Raw genomic sequence first — 15,103 nt, 5'->3', positions numbered from 1 at the left:
TGAGATGAATGAAAATGTAAACAAACATACTAAAACCTATGGAGTGCTTACAGGAAAATTTATAGCTCCAAATGCCTCTATTAAAAAGAAGAAAGATCTCAAACAAATTACCTAATCATTTACCATAAGAAACTAGAGACAGAAGAGCAAACTAAACCCCAAATAAGCAGCAGGAAGGAAATAAAATTAGAGAAAAAATAACTGATATAGAGAATAGAAGAACAAGTGAGCACATCAACGAAACCAAAAGTTTGTTCCTTAAAAGCATCAACAAAATTAACAAATCTTTAGTTAGACTGCCCAAGAAATAGAAGAGAAGCCTCATATTAATACAAGATTCAGGGATGAAAACAGGAACAGACTTTTGTTTTTTATTATGAGAAAACCATGAAAAATTGTATGCAAACAAATTAGATAACCTTGAAGACATGGACAAGTTCATCAAAAGGCTATTAAAGCTGACTCAAAATGAAATAGAAAATCTGAATAAGCCTATAAGAAATACACTGAATTGGTAATCAAAACTTCACACAGAGAAAAGCCCAGTTCTAGATGGCTTCACTGGTAAATTCTACCAAACATTTAAAGAGGATTTAAGAAAATTCCTTTACAAACACTTCCAAAAAGATAGAAGGGCAGGAACACATTTGAAGTCATTCTATGAGGCCAGTGTTACCCTGATTCAAAAACCAGGCAGCACAAAGGAAAAAACCTATAGACTAATATCCCTTATGAATATGGATGCAAAATTCCTAAACAAAGTACTAGTAAAGTTAATCCAGCAACATATAAAAAAGAATTGTACACCATGACCAGATGGAATTTATCCCTGGAGTGTAAGGTTAGTTCACATACAAAAGTCAATAAATTTAATATGTCAGTAGAATAAAGCACAAAAGCCACATAAATCAGTAGATGCAGAAAAATCATCTGACAAAATTCAACATTCTTTCATTATCAAAACACTAGAAGAGGGCTTCCCTGGTGGCGCAGTGGTTGAGAGTCCGCCTGCCGATGCAGGGGACATGGGTTCGTGCCCCAGTCCGGGAAGATCCCACATGCCACGGAGCGGCTGGGCCCGTGAGCCATGGCCACTGAGCCTGCGCGTCCGGAGCCTGTGCTCCGCAACGGGAGAGGCCACAACAGTGAGAGGTCCGCGTACCGCAAAAACAAACAAACAAAAAAACACTAAAAGATCAATACTGGGGAATGGAAAGGAACTTTCTCAACTTGATAAACAGCATCTACGAGAAACCCACAGCTAACATCATACTTAAGAGTTGAAAACTTAAAGTTTTTTCCCCTCAAATGAAGAATAGGACAAGGATGACCCCTCTTGACACTTGTATATTCTCCATTTTACTATAAATTACAGGGAAATTAAGTGAAAAAAATGAATACAAGGCATCTGAGTTAGAAAGGAAGATCATTTACACAGTAAAGTGGTCTCTTACATGGTAAATCCTCAGAAATACACACATGTGCACGCATACACACACACAACCAATAGTGCTATAAATGAATTTATCAAGTTTGCAGGATGCAAGATCAATATATGTACATCAGTTTTATTTCTGTACATCAGCAATGAACAATCTGGAAATGAAATTTAAAAACAATTTCATTCACAACAGTGTCATAAATAATAAAATAGTAATAAATTTAATAGAGAAAGTATTAGACTTGTACACTGGAAACTGTAAAACATTACTGAGAGAAATTAATGAAGAACAAAATAAGCGGAGAGACACATTACGTTCATGGATTAGAAGACTTAACGTTATGGGGAAGATTTATTAATATTACCAAAATGGCAATGTTCCCCAAATTTATCTACAGATTCAATGCAATTCCTATCAAAATTCTGGCTGCCCTATTTGCAGCCAAATTTACATGGTGATCTTAAAATTCATATGGGAAAGCAAGGGATTCAATGGCCAAAATGATCTTGAAAAAGAACAAAGTTGGAAGACTTACACTTCCTGATTTGAAAACTTACTATAAAGCTGAAGTAACAGACAGTGTGGTACTGCATAAAGATAAGCATATGAATCAATGGAATAGAATTGATTGTCCAGAAAGAAACCCTTCATTTATGGTCAAGGGTTTTTGCCATGGGTGCCAAGACCATTCAGTAGAGAAAGAATAGTCTTTACCAAAAATGGTGCCCAGAGTTATACCAAAAGCCACTTAATTCATATCCTTTAAAAAAGGCATTTTTCAATAGATGAATTATATCTCAATAAAGGAGGGTGGGGAAGATTCTCACACACACACATGCCCACATGGCACTCCAAAAGGCAGTGTATGCTTTGCTGGGAAGAGAGATGACAGGAGAGTCGACCACAGAAAAAATTAGAGAAGAGAGGAGAGGAGGTGTTGGACACATACCTTTCTCCAACAAGTTCCCCAAGACTATTGTGTGTATACATTTTAATTGGGAACTTGGAATCTTTTCTTCTTCTTGTTTAAAGTGGAGAGAGAGAGAGACTTTTGAAAGTACTTGATACTTACTGGCAACAGCAGAAGTGTGTCAGCCGCCCAGTGTTCTAGTACAACTAGTCAGAGTGACTGTTCGAGTAAAAAAGCCATTAGTCTCTTTCTTGTGACCAGACAATAAAGGAACTGTTGCCAAAAACTACCTTTTGGGAAACGGAAATAGTTTTTATCTGTAAGAACCTTGCTGAAATTAGATTATGTGTAGTTAGAAAAGAGAGCATGTGCTAGTGAGACAAGTATATGCAGGGGAGACTAAGTTGATACACAGTAGAAGGAAATGATAAGCACTACTGATGCTGTTAACGTGGCTGAATGGGGAAGAAGAGGTTTACTGGACTTTGCTTTTTCCTTTCCAATTTGTTTGCCTTTTCTTTCTTTCTTTACTTTTTATGCCTTATTGCAAAGGCTAGGACCTCCAGTACATTGTTGAATAAAGGTTGAGAGCAGACATCTTGCTTCATTCAATCTTCAGTGGTTTAATTAACACCCAATATTTCACCATTAAGTATACTGTTGGCAGCAGGTTTTTTGTAGATGCACTTTATCAAGTTGAGGAAGTTCACTTCTATTCTTAGTTTGCTGAGAGGCTTTTCTTTTTTTTTATTTTTAATTAATTAATTAATTAATTTATTTATTTTTGGCTGTGTTGGGTCTTCAGTTCTGCCCACGGGCTTTCTCTAGTTGCGGCGAGTGGGGGCCACTCTTTGTTGTGGTGCGCAGGCTTCTCATTGCAATGGCTTCTCTTGTGGAGCACGGGCTCTAGGCGCCTGGGCTTCAGTAGTTGTGGCACACAGGCTCAGTAGTTGTGGCTCGCGGGCTCTAGAGCGCAGGCTCAGTAGTTGTGGCACGTGGGCTTAGTTGCTCTGCGGCATGTGGGATCTTCCGGGACCAGGGATCAAACCCGTGTCCCCTGCATTGGCAGGCGGATTCTTTACCACTGCACCACCAGAGAAGACCTGACAGGCTTTCCTAAAATCATGTTTAGATGTTAGATTTTGTCAAGTGCATTTTTTTCACCTATTGAGATAATCAGGTGTGGGGTTTTTTCTTTCTTTTTTAAAAGCCTCTTAATTTGGTGAATTACATTGATTGATTCTGAAAGGTTAAGCCAACACTGCAGTCACGAAATGAGCCTCACTTGGTCATGATTTGTTGTCTTTTTAATTTTTGGATTCAATTTGTTAGAACTTTAAGAATTTTTCTGTTTGTGTTCATGCGGGTTGCTGGTCTGTAGTTTTCTTGTAATGTTTCTGTTTGCTTTTGGCATCAGGGCACTACTGGCCTCAGAGAATTTGAAAGGTATTCCTACCTTTTCTGTACTCTGGAAAAGTTAGATTCTTTCTTACTTAAACATTTGTTAGAAATCACCAATGAAGCTCTCTAGGCCTGGAAGGTCTTTTTTTACCTTTGTTTTTTGTTTGTTTTGGTGGGAACATTTTAACTATAAACTTAATTTCTTTCATTGATCCAGGGCTATTCAGATTATCTAATTTTCATGAGCGAGCTTGATGGCCTGTATCTTTTAAGGAATTTGTCCATTTTTCTCTAAGGTATGAAATTTATTTCCATCAAGTTGTTCATAATATGCTTTTGTTATCATTTTAATGTTTGTAGAATCTGTATTGATACTCCTCTTTCATTCCTGGTAATCTGTGTTTTCTCTTTTCCTGATAAGTAAAAGTAGATATCGATCAATTTTATTCACTTCCCCCCCCCACAAAGGACACAGTTCTGATTTCACTGATTTCTCTATTGTTTTCTACTTCTATTTCAGATTGTATTTATCAGTACCTTTTTTCTATTCACTTTCGGCTTGTATTTACTCTTCTTTTTCTAGTGTACAAAGGTGAGTGATTAGTTCATTGAGCTGAGACCTTTCTTCTTACCTAATAGAAGTGTTTAGTGCTTGATGTCAGCATCATGGCAGCATGAGATGCTCCCTTTGTCTCTCCCTTCAATCTACAAGGTTTCCTCTGACCAACGTGCCAGGATGCCAGCGATCTCCACACATCTGTACATCTAAAGGTGGGTGGCCTGGAGCAGACGGCCAAGGCAGAGCCTGTGATCCTGACCCTGGGGGCGTGGCAGGTGAGCCTGCAGCCCCAGAGAACCCGGTAGCAGCAGGGGAGGCTGTGCATACGAATCCAGATTCCTGGTGCAGCAGGGCCCTTGGCCACAGGAAACCAGGCAGCAGTGGCAGCAGGACCTGTGACCCTGACCCCCGCCATGGAGGCACGTGTGACTCCCCGACCTGCAGCAGGAGCAGCCCAACAACCCCTTATGTGGCAGAGGCACCCACAGCCCCAGCTGCCCCACCACCCGCTAGCTCCCCTCACGGCTGTAGAGCCCCTGACCCCAGCAACTCTGGACAAAGTGCAGGCACCCACCATCCCAGGGCCCCAAGCTGTGATGCCAGTGACAGCAGTGATACTGGCAACAGCAAGGCGCCAGCAACCCCAGAGACAGAGGCAGCAACAGCAAGGGCACCAGGTGACACCTCTGGCAGGGGCTGTGGAGGGGGTAAAGTGCTGACTCTCAAATACAGCCAGAGGCAGCCTAAGTAAGAGAAACCAGAAACTTGTGCTGTAGCGCCACCTACAGTAAAACAAAAGAAAAGCCTCTAATTTCTATCCTGTTGAATTGTTAGAATCAAGTTTTTTAAAGCTTTACCTAAATAAGAAAGGTGTTTGCTACTTTAAATGCACCAGCAAAGGAACAACTCGTCAAGTACCGTAAAAAAACCGTGGTAACTCAGCATCACAAAAAGAAAACGACAAATCTCCGGAAACCAAATTTAAAGTCACGGAATACTGCCATCTAACTGATAGAGAATTCAAAACAGCTGTCATGAGCTGTCATGTCAGTGAGTGGCAAGAAAACTCAGAAAGGCAGTTTACTGAGCTCAGGAATAAAATGAACGAACAGAAGGAATAATTTACCAAAGAGATTGAAACTTAAAAAAGAACAAAACAAAAATTCTGGAGCTGAAGAACCCAATAAAGGAGATGAAGAGAACACATTAGAAGGCAATGGAAACAGAGCAGATCGGATGGAAGAGAGAATTAACAAGCTCGCAGACAGAAAAATAGAAATGATAACAGGTGGAAGAGGACAGACAACTAAATCTAAAAAGAAGAAGAAATTCTACCAAAATTTTGAAGAATATTTAATACCTATGCTTCTCAAATTCTTCCCAAAAAACTTGAAGAGGAAGGAATGCTTCATAACTTAATAATAATGAAGCCAACATTACCCTGATACCAAACCAGACAAGGAAACACACAAAAAAGAAAATTACAGGCCTGTATCTCTGATGAACATAGATGCAAAAATCCTCAACAAAATATTAGCAAGCTGAATACAATACATTAAAAGGATCATACATCATGATCAAGTGGGATTTATTCCAGGGATGCAAGGATGGTTCAACATCTGCAAATCAATCAACGTGATACACCACATTAACAAAATGAAAAATAAAATATGATCACCTCAATAGATGCAGAAAAAGCATTTGACAAAATTCAACACCCATTCATGGAAAAAACTCAATAAAATGGGTACAGAAGGAACATATATCAACATAATAAAGGCTATACATTACAAACCCACAGCTAACATCACATTCAACCGTGAAAAACTGAAAGCTATCACTCTAAGATCAAGACAAGATAAGGATGCCCACTCTCACCACTCTTATTAGTATTGGAAGTCCTGGCCAGAGCAGTCAAGAGAAATATACAAAAGGCATGCAAATTGGAAAGGAAGAAGTAAAACGGTCACTATTTACAGATGACATATTATACATAAAAACCCTAAGGTCTCCACCAAAAAACAGTAATAAATGAATACAGTAAAGCTGCAGGGTACAAAATTAGTGTACAGAAATCTGTTGTGTTTCCATACACTAACAGTGAATTATCAGGAAGAGAAATTAAGAAATGCCATTTATAATTTTAACAAAAAGAATAAAATACCTAGGAATAAATTTAACCAAGGAGGTGAAAGACCTGTATACTGAAAACTATAAGACATTGATGAAAGAAATCGAAGAAGATGCAAAGAAGTGGAGTTAATTCATGCTCATGGATTGGAAAAATTAACATTGTTAAAATGTCCATATCACCTAGTGCAGTCTATTCAATGCAATCCCTATCAAAATCCCAATGACATTTTTCACAGAAATAGAACTAAAAATTCTAAAATTTATATGGATATACAAAAGACCCCGAATAGCCAAAAAAAAAAAAAAAAATAGTGATTAAAAAAAAGAATGGAGCTGGAGGTATCACACTCCCTGATTTCAAATTATTATACTACAAAGCTATAGTAATCCAAACAACATAGTATTGGCAGAAAAACAGACACACAGATAAATGGCACAGAAATGAGACCCCAGAAATAACCCCACATGTATAAGGACAGTTAATATATGACAAAGGAGCAAAGAACATGCAATGGAGAAAGGATAGTCTCTTCAATAAATGGTGTTGGGAAAAACTAGACAGTCACATGCAAAAGAATGAAACTAGGCCATTATCTTACATCATACACAAAATTAACCCAAAATGGATTAAAGACTTGAATGTAAGATCTGAAACTACAAAACTTTTAGGTCAAACCATAGGCAGTATATTTTTTCATCAACCTCAGCAATATCTTACTGGATGTGTGTCCTCAGGCAAGGGAAACAAAAGCACAAATAAACAATAGGGACTACATCAAACTAGAAAGCTTCTGCACAGTGAAGGAAACTATCAACAAAACCAAAAGACTACCCACCAAATGGGAGATGCTATTTGTAAATCATACATCTGATAAGGCACTAATATCCAAAATATATAAAGAACTCATACAACTCAAGAACAAAAAACCAAACATCCTGAATACTTTTCCAGAGTAGACATACAGATGGCCAACAGGCACATGAAAAGATGTTCAACGTCACTAATTATTAGGGAAATGCAAATCAAATCCACAATGAGATATCACCTCACGTCCATTAGAATGGCTAGAAAAAGGGCAAGAAAAACAAGTGATGGAGAGGATGTGGAGAAAGGGGAACCCTCCTCCACTGTTGGTGGGAATGTAAATTGGTGCAGCCACTATGGAAAATGGTATGGAGATTCCTAAAAAAATTTTAAGAATAATTAATTTTCTAGCTATTCTACTTCTGAACATTTATCCAAGGAATATGAAAACCCTAATTTGAAAAGGTACGTGCACCCTTATGTTCATTGCAGCATTACTTACAATAGGCAAGATACAGGAGTAGCCTAAGTGCCCCTCAGTGGAGGAATGGATAAAGAAGATGTGGTGTGTATATACAGTGGACTCAGACGTAAGAAAAACAAACAAAAAAAGACGAAATCCTGCCATTTGTGAAAACATGGGATGGACCTTGAGGGCTATTACGCTAAGTGAAATAAGTCAGAGAAAGACAAATATGGTATGACTTCATTCATGTGTGGGATCTAAAAACAAACAAATGAACCAAACCAAACCAAACCAACACACAGATATATAGAACAGAGTAGTGGTTACCAGAGGGGAAAGTAGGTAGAGGGAAGGCCAAATGGGTAGAGAGGGTCAGCTTTTGGTGATGAGCACACTGTAATGTTGTACACATGAAAGTTATATCATTTTTTTAGTGATTCAGTTATATATTTATATATTCTTCTTTACATTCTCTTCCATTATAGGTTATTACAAGCTACCGAGTATAGTTCCCTGTGCTGTACAGCAGTTCCTTGTTTATCTATTTTATATCTACTGCATGTGTGTATATCTTAATCCCAAACTCCTAATTTATCCCTCCCCTCCCCTCCCCTTCGGTAACCGTAAGTTTGTTTTCTATGTCTGTGAGTCTATTTCTGTTTTGTAAGTAAGTTCATTTGTATCATTTTTTAGATTCCACATACAAGTGGTATCATATGGTTATTTGTCCTTGTCTGACTTACTTCACTCAATATGATAATCTCCAAGTCCATCCATGTTGCTGCAAATGGCATTATTTCATTCTTTTTTATGGCTGGGTAGTATCCCATTGTGTATGTATACCACATCTTCTTATCCATTCATCTGTTGATGGGCACTTGGGTTGCGTCCATGTCTGGGCTATTGTAAATGGTGCTGCTGTGAACATTGAGAGGCGTGTATCTTTTCAAATTATAGTTTTTTCCAGATATATGCCCAGGAGTGGGATTGCTGAGTTTTCATTATGGGATTGTAATTTCCTGCTTCTTTGCACATCTGGTCATTTTTGTATCTCAGGCATTAAAAATTTTATGTTGCTAGGTTCTAGGGGAAAAAAATGTGTCTAGTTCCTTATATTTCATTGTATATGTATATATGAAATGTGTAACATACATTTATTCTACATATATACACACACATATACATGTGGGTGTGTATATGATTATATGTTTGCATGTTATATATGTATTTGTTTATTTACTTTTAGCTTTTTTCTGGGCTATAATTAAGTTACTTAGAAACATTTTGATCCTTTCCTGGCTTACTTTTAAGTGTTGGGCAAACCAGCTAAGCCTTCATTTTCGGGCTAGTTTGGCCTCACAGTGGACCAGTGGCCGTGCAAGCACTCTTCCGAGCATCCCAGCTGTCGCCCGTTGTGCCCTGGCCATGGGGCACGTGGCCTGTCCCAGCCCTGAGTGGCCTCTAGGGATTGATCCATTCACCTGTTTCCTTCCAGTGGCTCCTTTCTTGAACTCAGGGAGTCTCACCAGCATCTACTGACCAGACTCAGTGGGACTTGAGGCAAGCCCTCTGCAGACAGTCGCACCCTCTGCTCTCGGGGTGACGCCCCCTGAATTCCAGCTGTCTTAGCCTCCCCGAGTTCTCCATTCTGTTTCCTCAGCTCAAGGAGATGGCAGAGCTGTGTGTGTTCCCCTCCCAGGGGTGTAGCCTTCAGGCAGGAAGCTGGGGCAACTGTAGGGCTCACATTTGTCTCTTCCTTTCAGAGATCTCTGTCCTGTGTGCCTTTTCCCCAGTGCTAGAAACTAGTTTTTCAAATGTTTTGTCTGGTTTTTAGCTATTTAAGACAGTAGGAAAAACCCCGTCCTTGTTGCTTCGGCCATCTTGTCCATAAGTAAGTGGAAATGGCCTGATGGACTTGGAGCTGCATCTGTTCATTGGTAAACATACACTGAGCAGGGCGGTCCTTCTGACTGGGAGGGACTGGGTCCCCACCACCCACCCTGTCCACTTGAAGAAGCCAGGAAATCCTGCTTTCACTGTGAATAACCAGTGTTCATCTGCACTTCTTTACACAACTGACCAGGACAGAGACTCCTACTTCCACGATTGTTATAAAGCTCCTAGTATCCCAAAGGCTTCTGAGAACACCTTTAAAACTAAATTAACTTCACTGACAAAAGGGAAGGGTACATACGATACTTGAGGCGTAAGTGCTTGGAAATGAAGAAAACTCAAGGTACCTATCTTGGGTTGGAAGCAATGGTTTAGGAGCGAAAAACTCCTTGTCTGACTTTCAGAGGGAGGATTCTAACTCCCAGGTTCACAGCAGGTCAGACGGTTCCCCAGAAGGCAGCCCAGGGCTTGGCCTAGTTCTCGAGTGGTTCCCGGTGCTGCTATGACCTGCTTCCCTTGAAGAGCTCACTGAGCAGGGCCTGGTGAAGACAGTGGAGGGGGCGGAGGGGGAGGTGTCTGAATGCCGCCCCCCTTTTGTATTAAATAGAAAACCACTTTGCCGCGGTGGTGAGCCAGCTGCCCTCCAATTCTCTCCCCGGGCTGCCAGCCTGCACCCCATTCTGCAGTGGGACCAGGAAAGGGCCTTGCAGCAGAGCAGGGAGTAGTTTCACAGCTGGCCGTCAGCTCTGCCTGTCTATATGGTAGACTTTGCCATATGACTGCTTTAGGAGCTCGCAGGATATTCCTGAGCTGCAGAAAGCAAGAAGACGCTCTTAATCTGAATCCTTCAGTGGTCACGACGATGAATGTGTTAGCCTGAGGGCAAATGGGGAAAGTCAGATCCAAGTGGCTTCATATAATTTTCACAATGACTTCTGCGCAACTCGGATCCTGTTTTTTTTTTTAATGAGAATGGGGAAATAAAATCAGTACCTTGAGGCCATGTGAGGAATATACCAGGAGCTTCAGTATGGCTAAAAAGGGCAGACTCTGAGCTAGGAAAAAAAAAGGATGAAGCTTACTTAAAGCACATGAAAACAACCCCAGAAATCTTTTCATCCTAAGATCTGAGTTGACCTAGTGACTAGTAGAAGTCACTTTTTTGTGTTAATTTGAACCTTTGACTTCCTGTTGGGGCCCGGGGCTGTTGAAGCCACATCCGAGGAAGGCTTCAGACTTGTTAGCCAAGTGGGGTGAAGCGCAGGTGGCCTGGAACTTTCCTGAGCCTCTTGCCGTCAACACTGTTCTCCAGCCATAGGCGGTGGCTAATCCACCTCCCCTCATGATAGTATTTACAATGGTATCGGCATTTATCTATCTTAGGGTCCTCTGAACAGAGCTTTGCAGTTAGTGAAGGCTTTCTGTTCACTAATTTCACATCAGACGTGAGGGGAGGGGGTGTCACGCCACCCTTGCGGGTGAGGAAACGGGGGAGTTTCAGAATCGAGAGAGGCTGAGTGACTTGGCCGGTTCTCAGCTGCAAGGACCCATGAGAAAACGGAGGTGCTAACTCCGAATTCTGCCGGGACGTGCTGCCCCGCCAGGATTGGTGGAGATCCCAGGCCAGGCCTCGGGACAACGCTCGCAGCACCTGTCTCCGTGTTCGGGCTCGCTCAGCACCTGCGGTACCCACCTGTGTCTGTAGGCAGCTTCGCGGTGCGTTCTCCCACGGGGGCGGCGGGGTCGGGAGCGCGGGTCTGCAGTCCCGCATCTGGAGAGGTTAAGAGGATGCTGGCTGTGCTCTGCTCACAGCTCCCCCGCGACTGACTGGAATCATTTGATACTAACTTTGCTAACTATGCGTTTGCATAAAGCGGCATAAATCAGCTCAGTTAATGTAGGGAAGGGCAAAAAGCTGCTAAGAAAACGTTCCTGGAGACTGATCCTCCTAACTCTGGAAGGGCGCCTGGCTTTACAGTGTCAGCTTAGTCGTGAAGAGCAGAGGTCGGGGTGCAGACTTTCACAACAATTAGGACGGCTGTGACAGCTGCTTCCAGAGACGCCTTGTGGAGCGCTTAATGGCTAAGCCTGTAACACAGTTTGTTAAACTACAGACTAAAGAGTAATGATTTTTCGTAACACCAAACCATTTAAGGAAATTGACACTCATCTGTTTCCTTGAAAAATGAACTACAAAAACCAAATTTGCCAAATGGCCTGATATCATCTCCTGTACTGATTTCCAGCCCCCCACGCCCCGCTCTTCAGATTGAATCAAATTGGAAATTTATACCAAATGACTATAGAGTATTCATTTCCCAGCTAACTGACCGGACTTGTATTCCTCCGTCTTCTAACCTCAGGGTCCATCAGAGCAGTGCTGGCTTTGGTAGGAACACATGGAGATGTCAGAGGACAGGCAGGAAAGCGGGGCGGCCTCCTCCCCGGGGACAGGCAGGGCGAGACTGTGTGCATTTCAGGTGTACTGAGTTCTAGTTACTCCCAGAGGCCAAACGTGCGGGGGCTGTGACGGCCTCTGCGCCGTGCACCCTTTGTCATCAACAGGCTACGTAGTGTCCAGAAGCCACCCCTCCACACACAGCCTCGATCAGGGCGGCAGACGTGCTCTATTGTAAAGGCGGGCTGTCCTTCTGAGACTGTGATGATGCAGGTAACACTCCTGCTCAACTCTGTGAACCAAGACTTGGCCCACGGTAGATACGGAAAAAAACGGGTTTTGATGTGACCAAGATTATATAGAAAAAAACAGAAGTACACCAGTATTTTACTTTAAAGACTTTTTTTTTTTTTAACTTTCACAAAGGATTTGCTGTAAGCCTTCAAGTCATCTTGTCCAACCCCAAAGCTGTATTTAAGCGTCGTGGGTCCCAGCCTGGGATGCAGGAATCTGACTTTCTAAAGCAGATCACGACCGTCGAAGAACTGGAACCGAAAGCAAGTAACTGCACCAAGGTATTCATTGCACTCGTGCCTCTTGACTTTGCTGTGTGTCCCTTGAGAGCGTGGCTACCCATCAGGTCTCCTCCCCGCAGGTCCTCGTGTGGCACACTCGGACAGAGAAGGTGAACCTAGCCAACGAGCCCAAGTACCACCTGGACACGGTGACGATCGAGGTGTGACAGAGCCGCAGCTGGTGCTCTGGCGGGCGTGCGGGGTAGGGCTGCGGGCACCCGGGGGCCGTTTCCTCTGCTCTCCTCCCGACGGGCACCTGCTTACAGGGTGGTTGTGTCCGGAAGCTGAGCACGGGTAGAGACAGCCGCTCTTGTCTCCGTTTGTTCTGCATGCTCCCTTACAAGCAACCCGGAGGGTCTCTGTACAGCACAGCTAATGGCACGCAGGCTAGTACCATTCCCAGAATCTTCTTACATACTTTTTTTTCCCATTTGGCCTTATAATTAATTGGTAGAACTGAACAAAACAAACAAACAGATGACAAGTGTTCTGTCAACAGCACATTCCCAATTTGTGACTCTGCAACGTGAAGTAACTTTTGTAAGACTGGTGGCAGTATTCATCATAGGAAATAAAACCCACAAAAAAGGTCTATGGATTCATCTGTTTAATACAGGGATATGACATCTGTCAGTACTAGGCACCATAAAATGTAAACACAATTACTGTCATAAACCTGGATACGCCTTCGAGGGTTGAAGTGGCTTGTTTAGTTACCCTGTTTGCATCTAGTGCAGAGAAAGGTCTCGTGTTTGTTAGCGCTACGTGTACATAGGAAGAGATCCCAATTACAAGGGAGGCAGGTAAAATCTGACTTCTTCAAACATTCGTTAAACAGCTAACTAACTTCGTAGTAACATCCAGGTTTATCTTCCTTTCTCTAACCACGTTCCCGGTTAAGCACATCATAGCAACAGCACAGTGACGTGAATGATGACATAAAAGAATCTGGATACACTAGAAAACAGTGCTCAGTGATACATTGACATTCTATTTATATGATTAAACATTTGATCATACAGTACCTTCCTACGGGATTACTGGCTAATCTGGGGGTGGGGTCATACTGTTAGAGGTATTACTAACAAACATGATAGCTACTTCCCTTATATGCAAACATGAGAGCTACAATTTCCTCGAGAGGGAAACTGATCATGCACGTTGACCGAGCAGCTTCCCAGATACGGTGTCTATGAAATCCTGGGAAATGTGAGCAAAAGCTGCCCTCGACATGAAATGGTTTCTCAGCCTGCTTTTCACCACAGCAAATTTAATCCATCAGTACAGACCAACACGGTCAATCAATCAGATAATGCTTAATATGAACAAATGGGGAGAAAAGAAAAAAATATTATGTACACGAATGAACAGGGGAACCCGGCTGCATCTCCGCAGGAATGTCAGGGGGGAGCGCGGTGGGCCGTGCTGCAGGGTCACTTCCACAGCTGCGTGCTGAGCGTCTGACCTGACGAGGCCCCCGACCACCCCGCTGCCCCCGCCGTGGTGCTGGGGGGCTGGCTGAAGCCTGCCGCGGGGCTTGCGCCGCCCAGGCTCAGGCCAGCCATCTGCTGGTTCACCTGTGAACACACAAAAGGCATCCTTCACTTTGCAGGCCTGGTTTCTTCAGCCACTGCTAGACATTTCTAATGGCCAGCCTATTTTAGTAGAAGTGGGCCTTTACTCGAAGTTGATTTACTCAGAGAGACACGGACACTTAATAGCAACTCGAAGTATTTTTCATCCATGTGAACAGCTGTCCGAGCCCTGGAGTAAAAGCAGCCGACCACACGATGCTTTCTCCACAGAAAGCAAATAGCTACCGTGTTCCCTTCTTGGTTGCTATTTCCTTCTGCTTTTCAACCCTGTCTATAAAGTGGTCTCAAGTCATTTTATATTTATTCATTTTCTGGACTCAATTTCTTGTCCCCCAAAGATTAACCACAACTGGAAAAAGTACCAAAGCAATCGCTGAATTCATATCTGGATGTGCCATGAGTCTGCTATTCGAACTTTCGAATATACTAGCAGTACTTTCAACCATATACTTTCTAGGATATGCCTTCAACTATAACTTAACTACTAAGGACTAAGGAAATGTCTGAAAGTAAACTACTCCAAAATTATGAACTGTATATGATGGCAATTGTTCTGTCTTTATTCAGGTCTTAAATAGCTCTGTATACTTTATAAATATTTAAAAAGGTCATAAAACATATTTTTCTTTTGCTATAGCCAACCATATAAACGCCTATTGTATGACAAAAGGTGTAAGATTACATGTACTTTCCTTCCAGACTGGAGTCCTAAAGGTGTAAGATTACATGTACTTTTCTTCCAGACTGGAGTCGTGTGTACATAAGCCTCCTAACCCTCCCCTGTGGTGCTCTCACTTCTAAGACTGATGGTAAGTGAAGGAAAGGCAAGATTTACTACTAAGTAGAGTGGATTCAAAACCTATGCTCAGGGCTTCCCTGGTGGCGCAGTGGTTGAGAGTCCGCCTGCCGATGCAGGGGACGTGGGT

At 42.3% G+C, this 15,103-nt stretch overlaps 2 protein-coding genes across 6 annotated transcripts in view; one reads left to right on the top strand and one right to left on the bottom strand.

Moving 5' to 3' along the window:
- B3GAT2 (beta-1,3-glucuronyltransferase 2) overlaps positions 1–15,103 on the top strand; it is a 90,457-nt gene that overhangs the window by 66,098 nt on the left and 9,256 nt on the right. Inside the window, exons 3-4 of one of the 3 annotated variants that reach the window (XM_079939987.1) lie at positions 12,434–12,582; positions 12,663–12,799. The exons of 1 other annotated variant lie outside the window; for it this stretch is intronic. In XM_079939987.1, the coding sequence (XP_079796113.1) occupies positions 12,434–12,582; positions 12,663–12,749 (236 nt within the window). In that variant the 3' untranslated portion in view covers positions 12,750–12,799. Of the gene's footprint in view, positions 1–12,433; positions 12,800–15,103 lie in introns of those variants that run through there. One more of the 3 variants, XM_079939986.1, reaches the window with a different exon arrangement.
- Positions 12,847–15,103, bottom strand: part of SMAP1 (small ArfGAP 1) — a 149,704-nt gene continuing 147,447 nt past the window's right edge. For 2 of the 3 annotated variants that reach the window (XM_079939982.1, XM_079939983.1), the window contains one exon: positions 12,861–14,159. In XM_079939982.1, coding sequence (XP_079796108.1) covers positions 14,016–14,159 — 144 coding nt within the window. In that variant the 3' untranslated portion in view covers positions 12,861–14,015. Of the gene's footprint in view, positions 14,160–15,103 lie in introns of all 3 variants that reach the window. The other variant, XM_079939984.1, reaches the window with a different exon arrangement.

Source organism: Stenella coeruleoalba (genome assembly GCF_951394435.1).
Source record: "Stenella coeruleoalba genome assembly, chromosome: 12".
Classification (NCBI taxonomy): domain Eukaryota; kingdom Metazoa; phylum Chordata; class Mammalia; order Artiodactyla; family Delphinidae; genus Stenella; species Stenella coeruleoalba.
The sequence above is the reverse complement of the archived record's forward strand: the minus strand, read 5'-3'. Positions and strand labels throughout refer to the sequence as shown.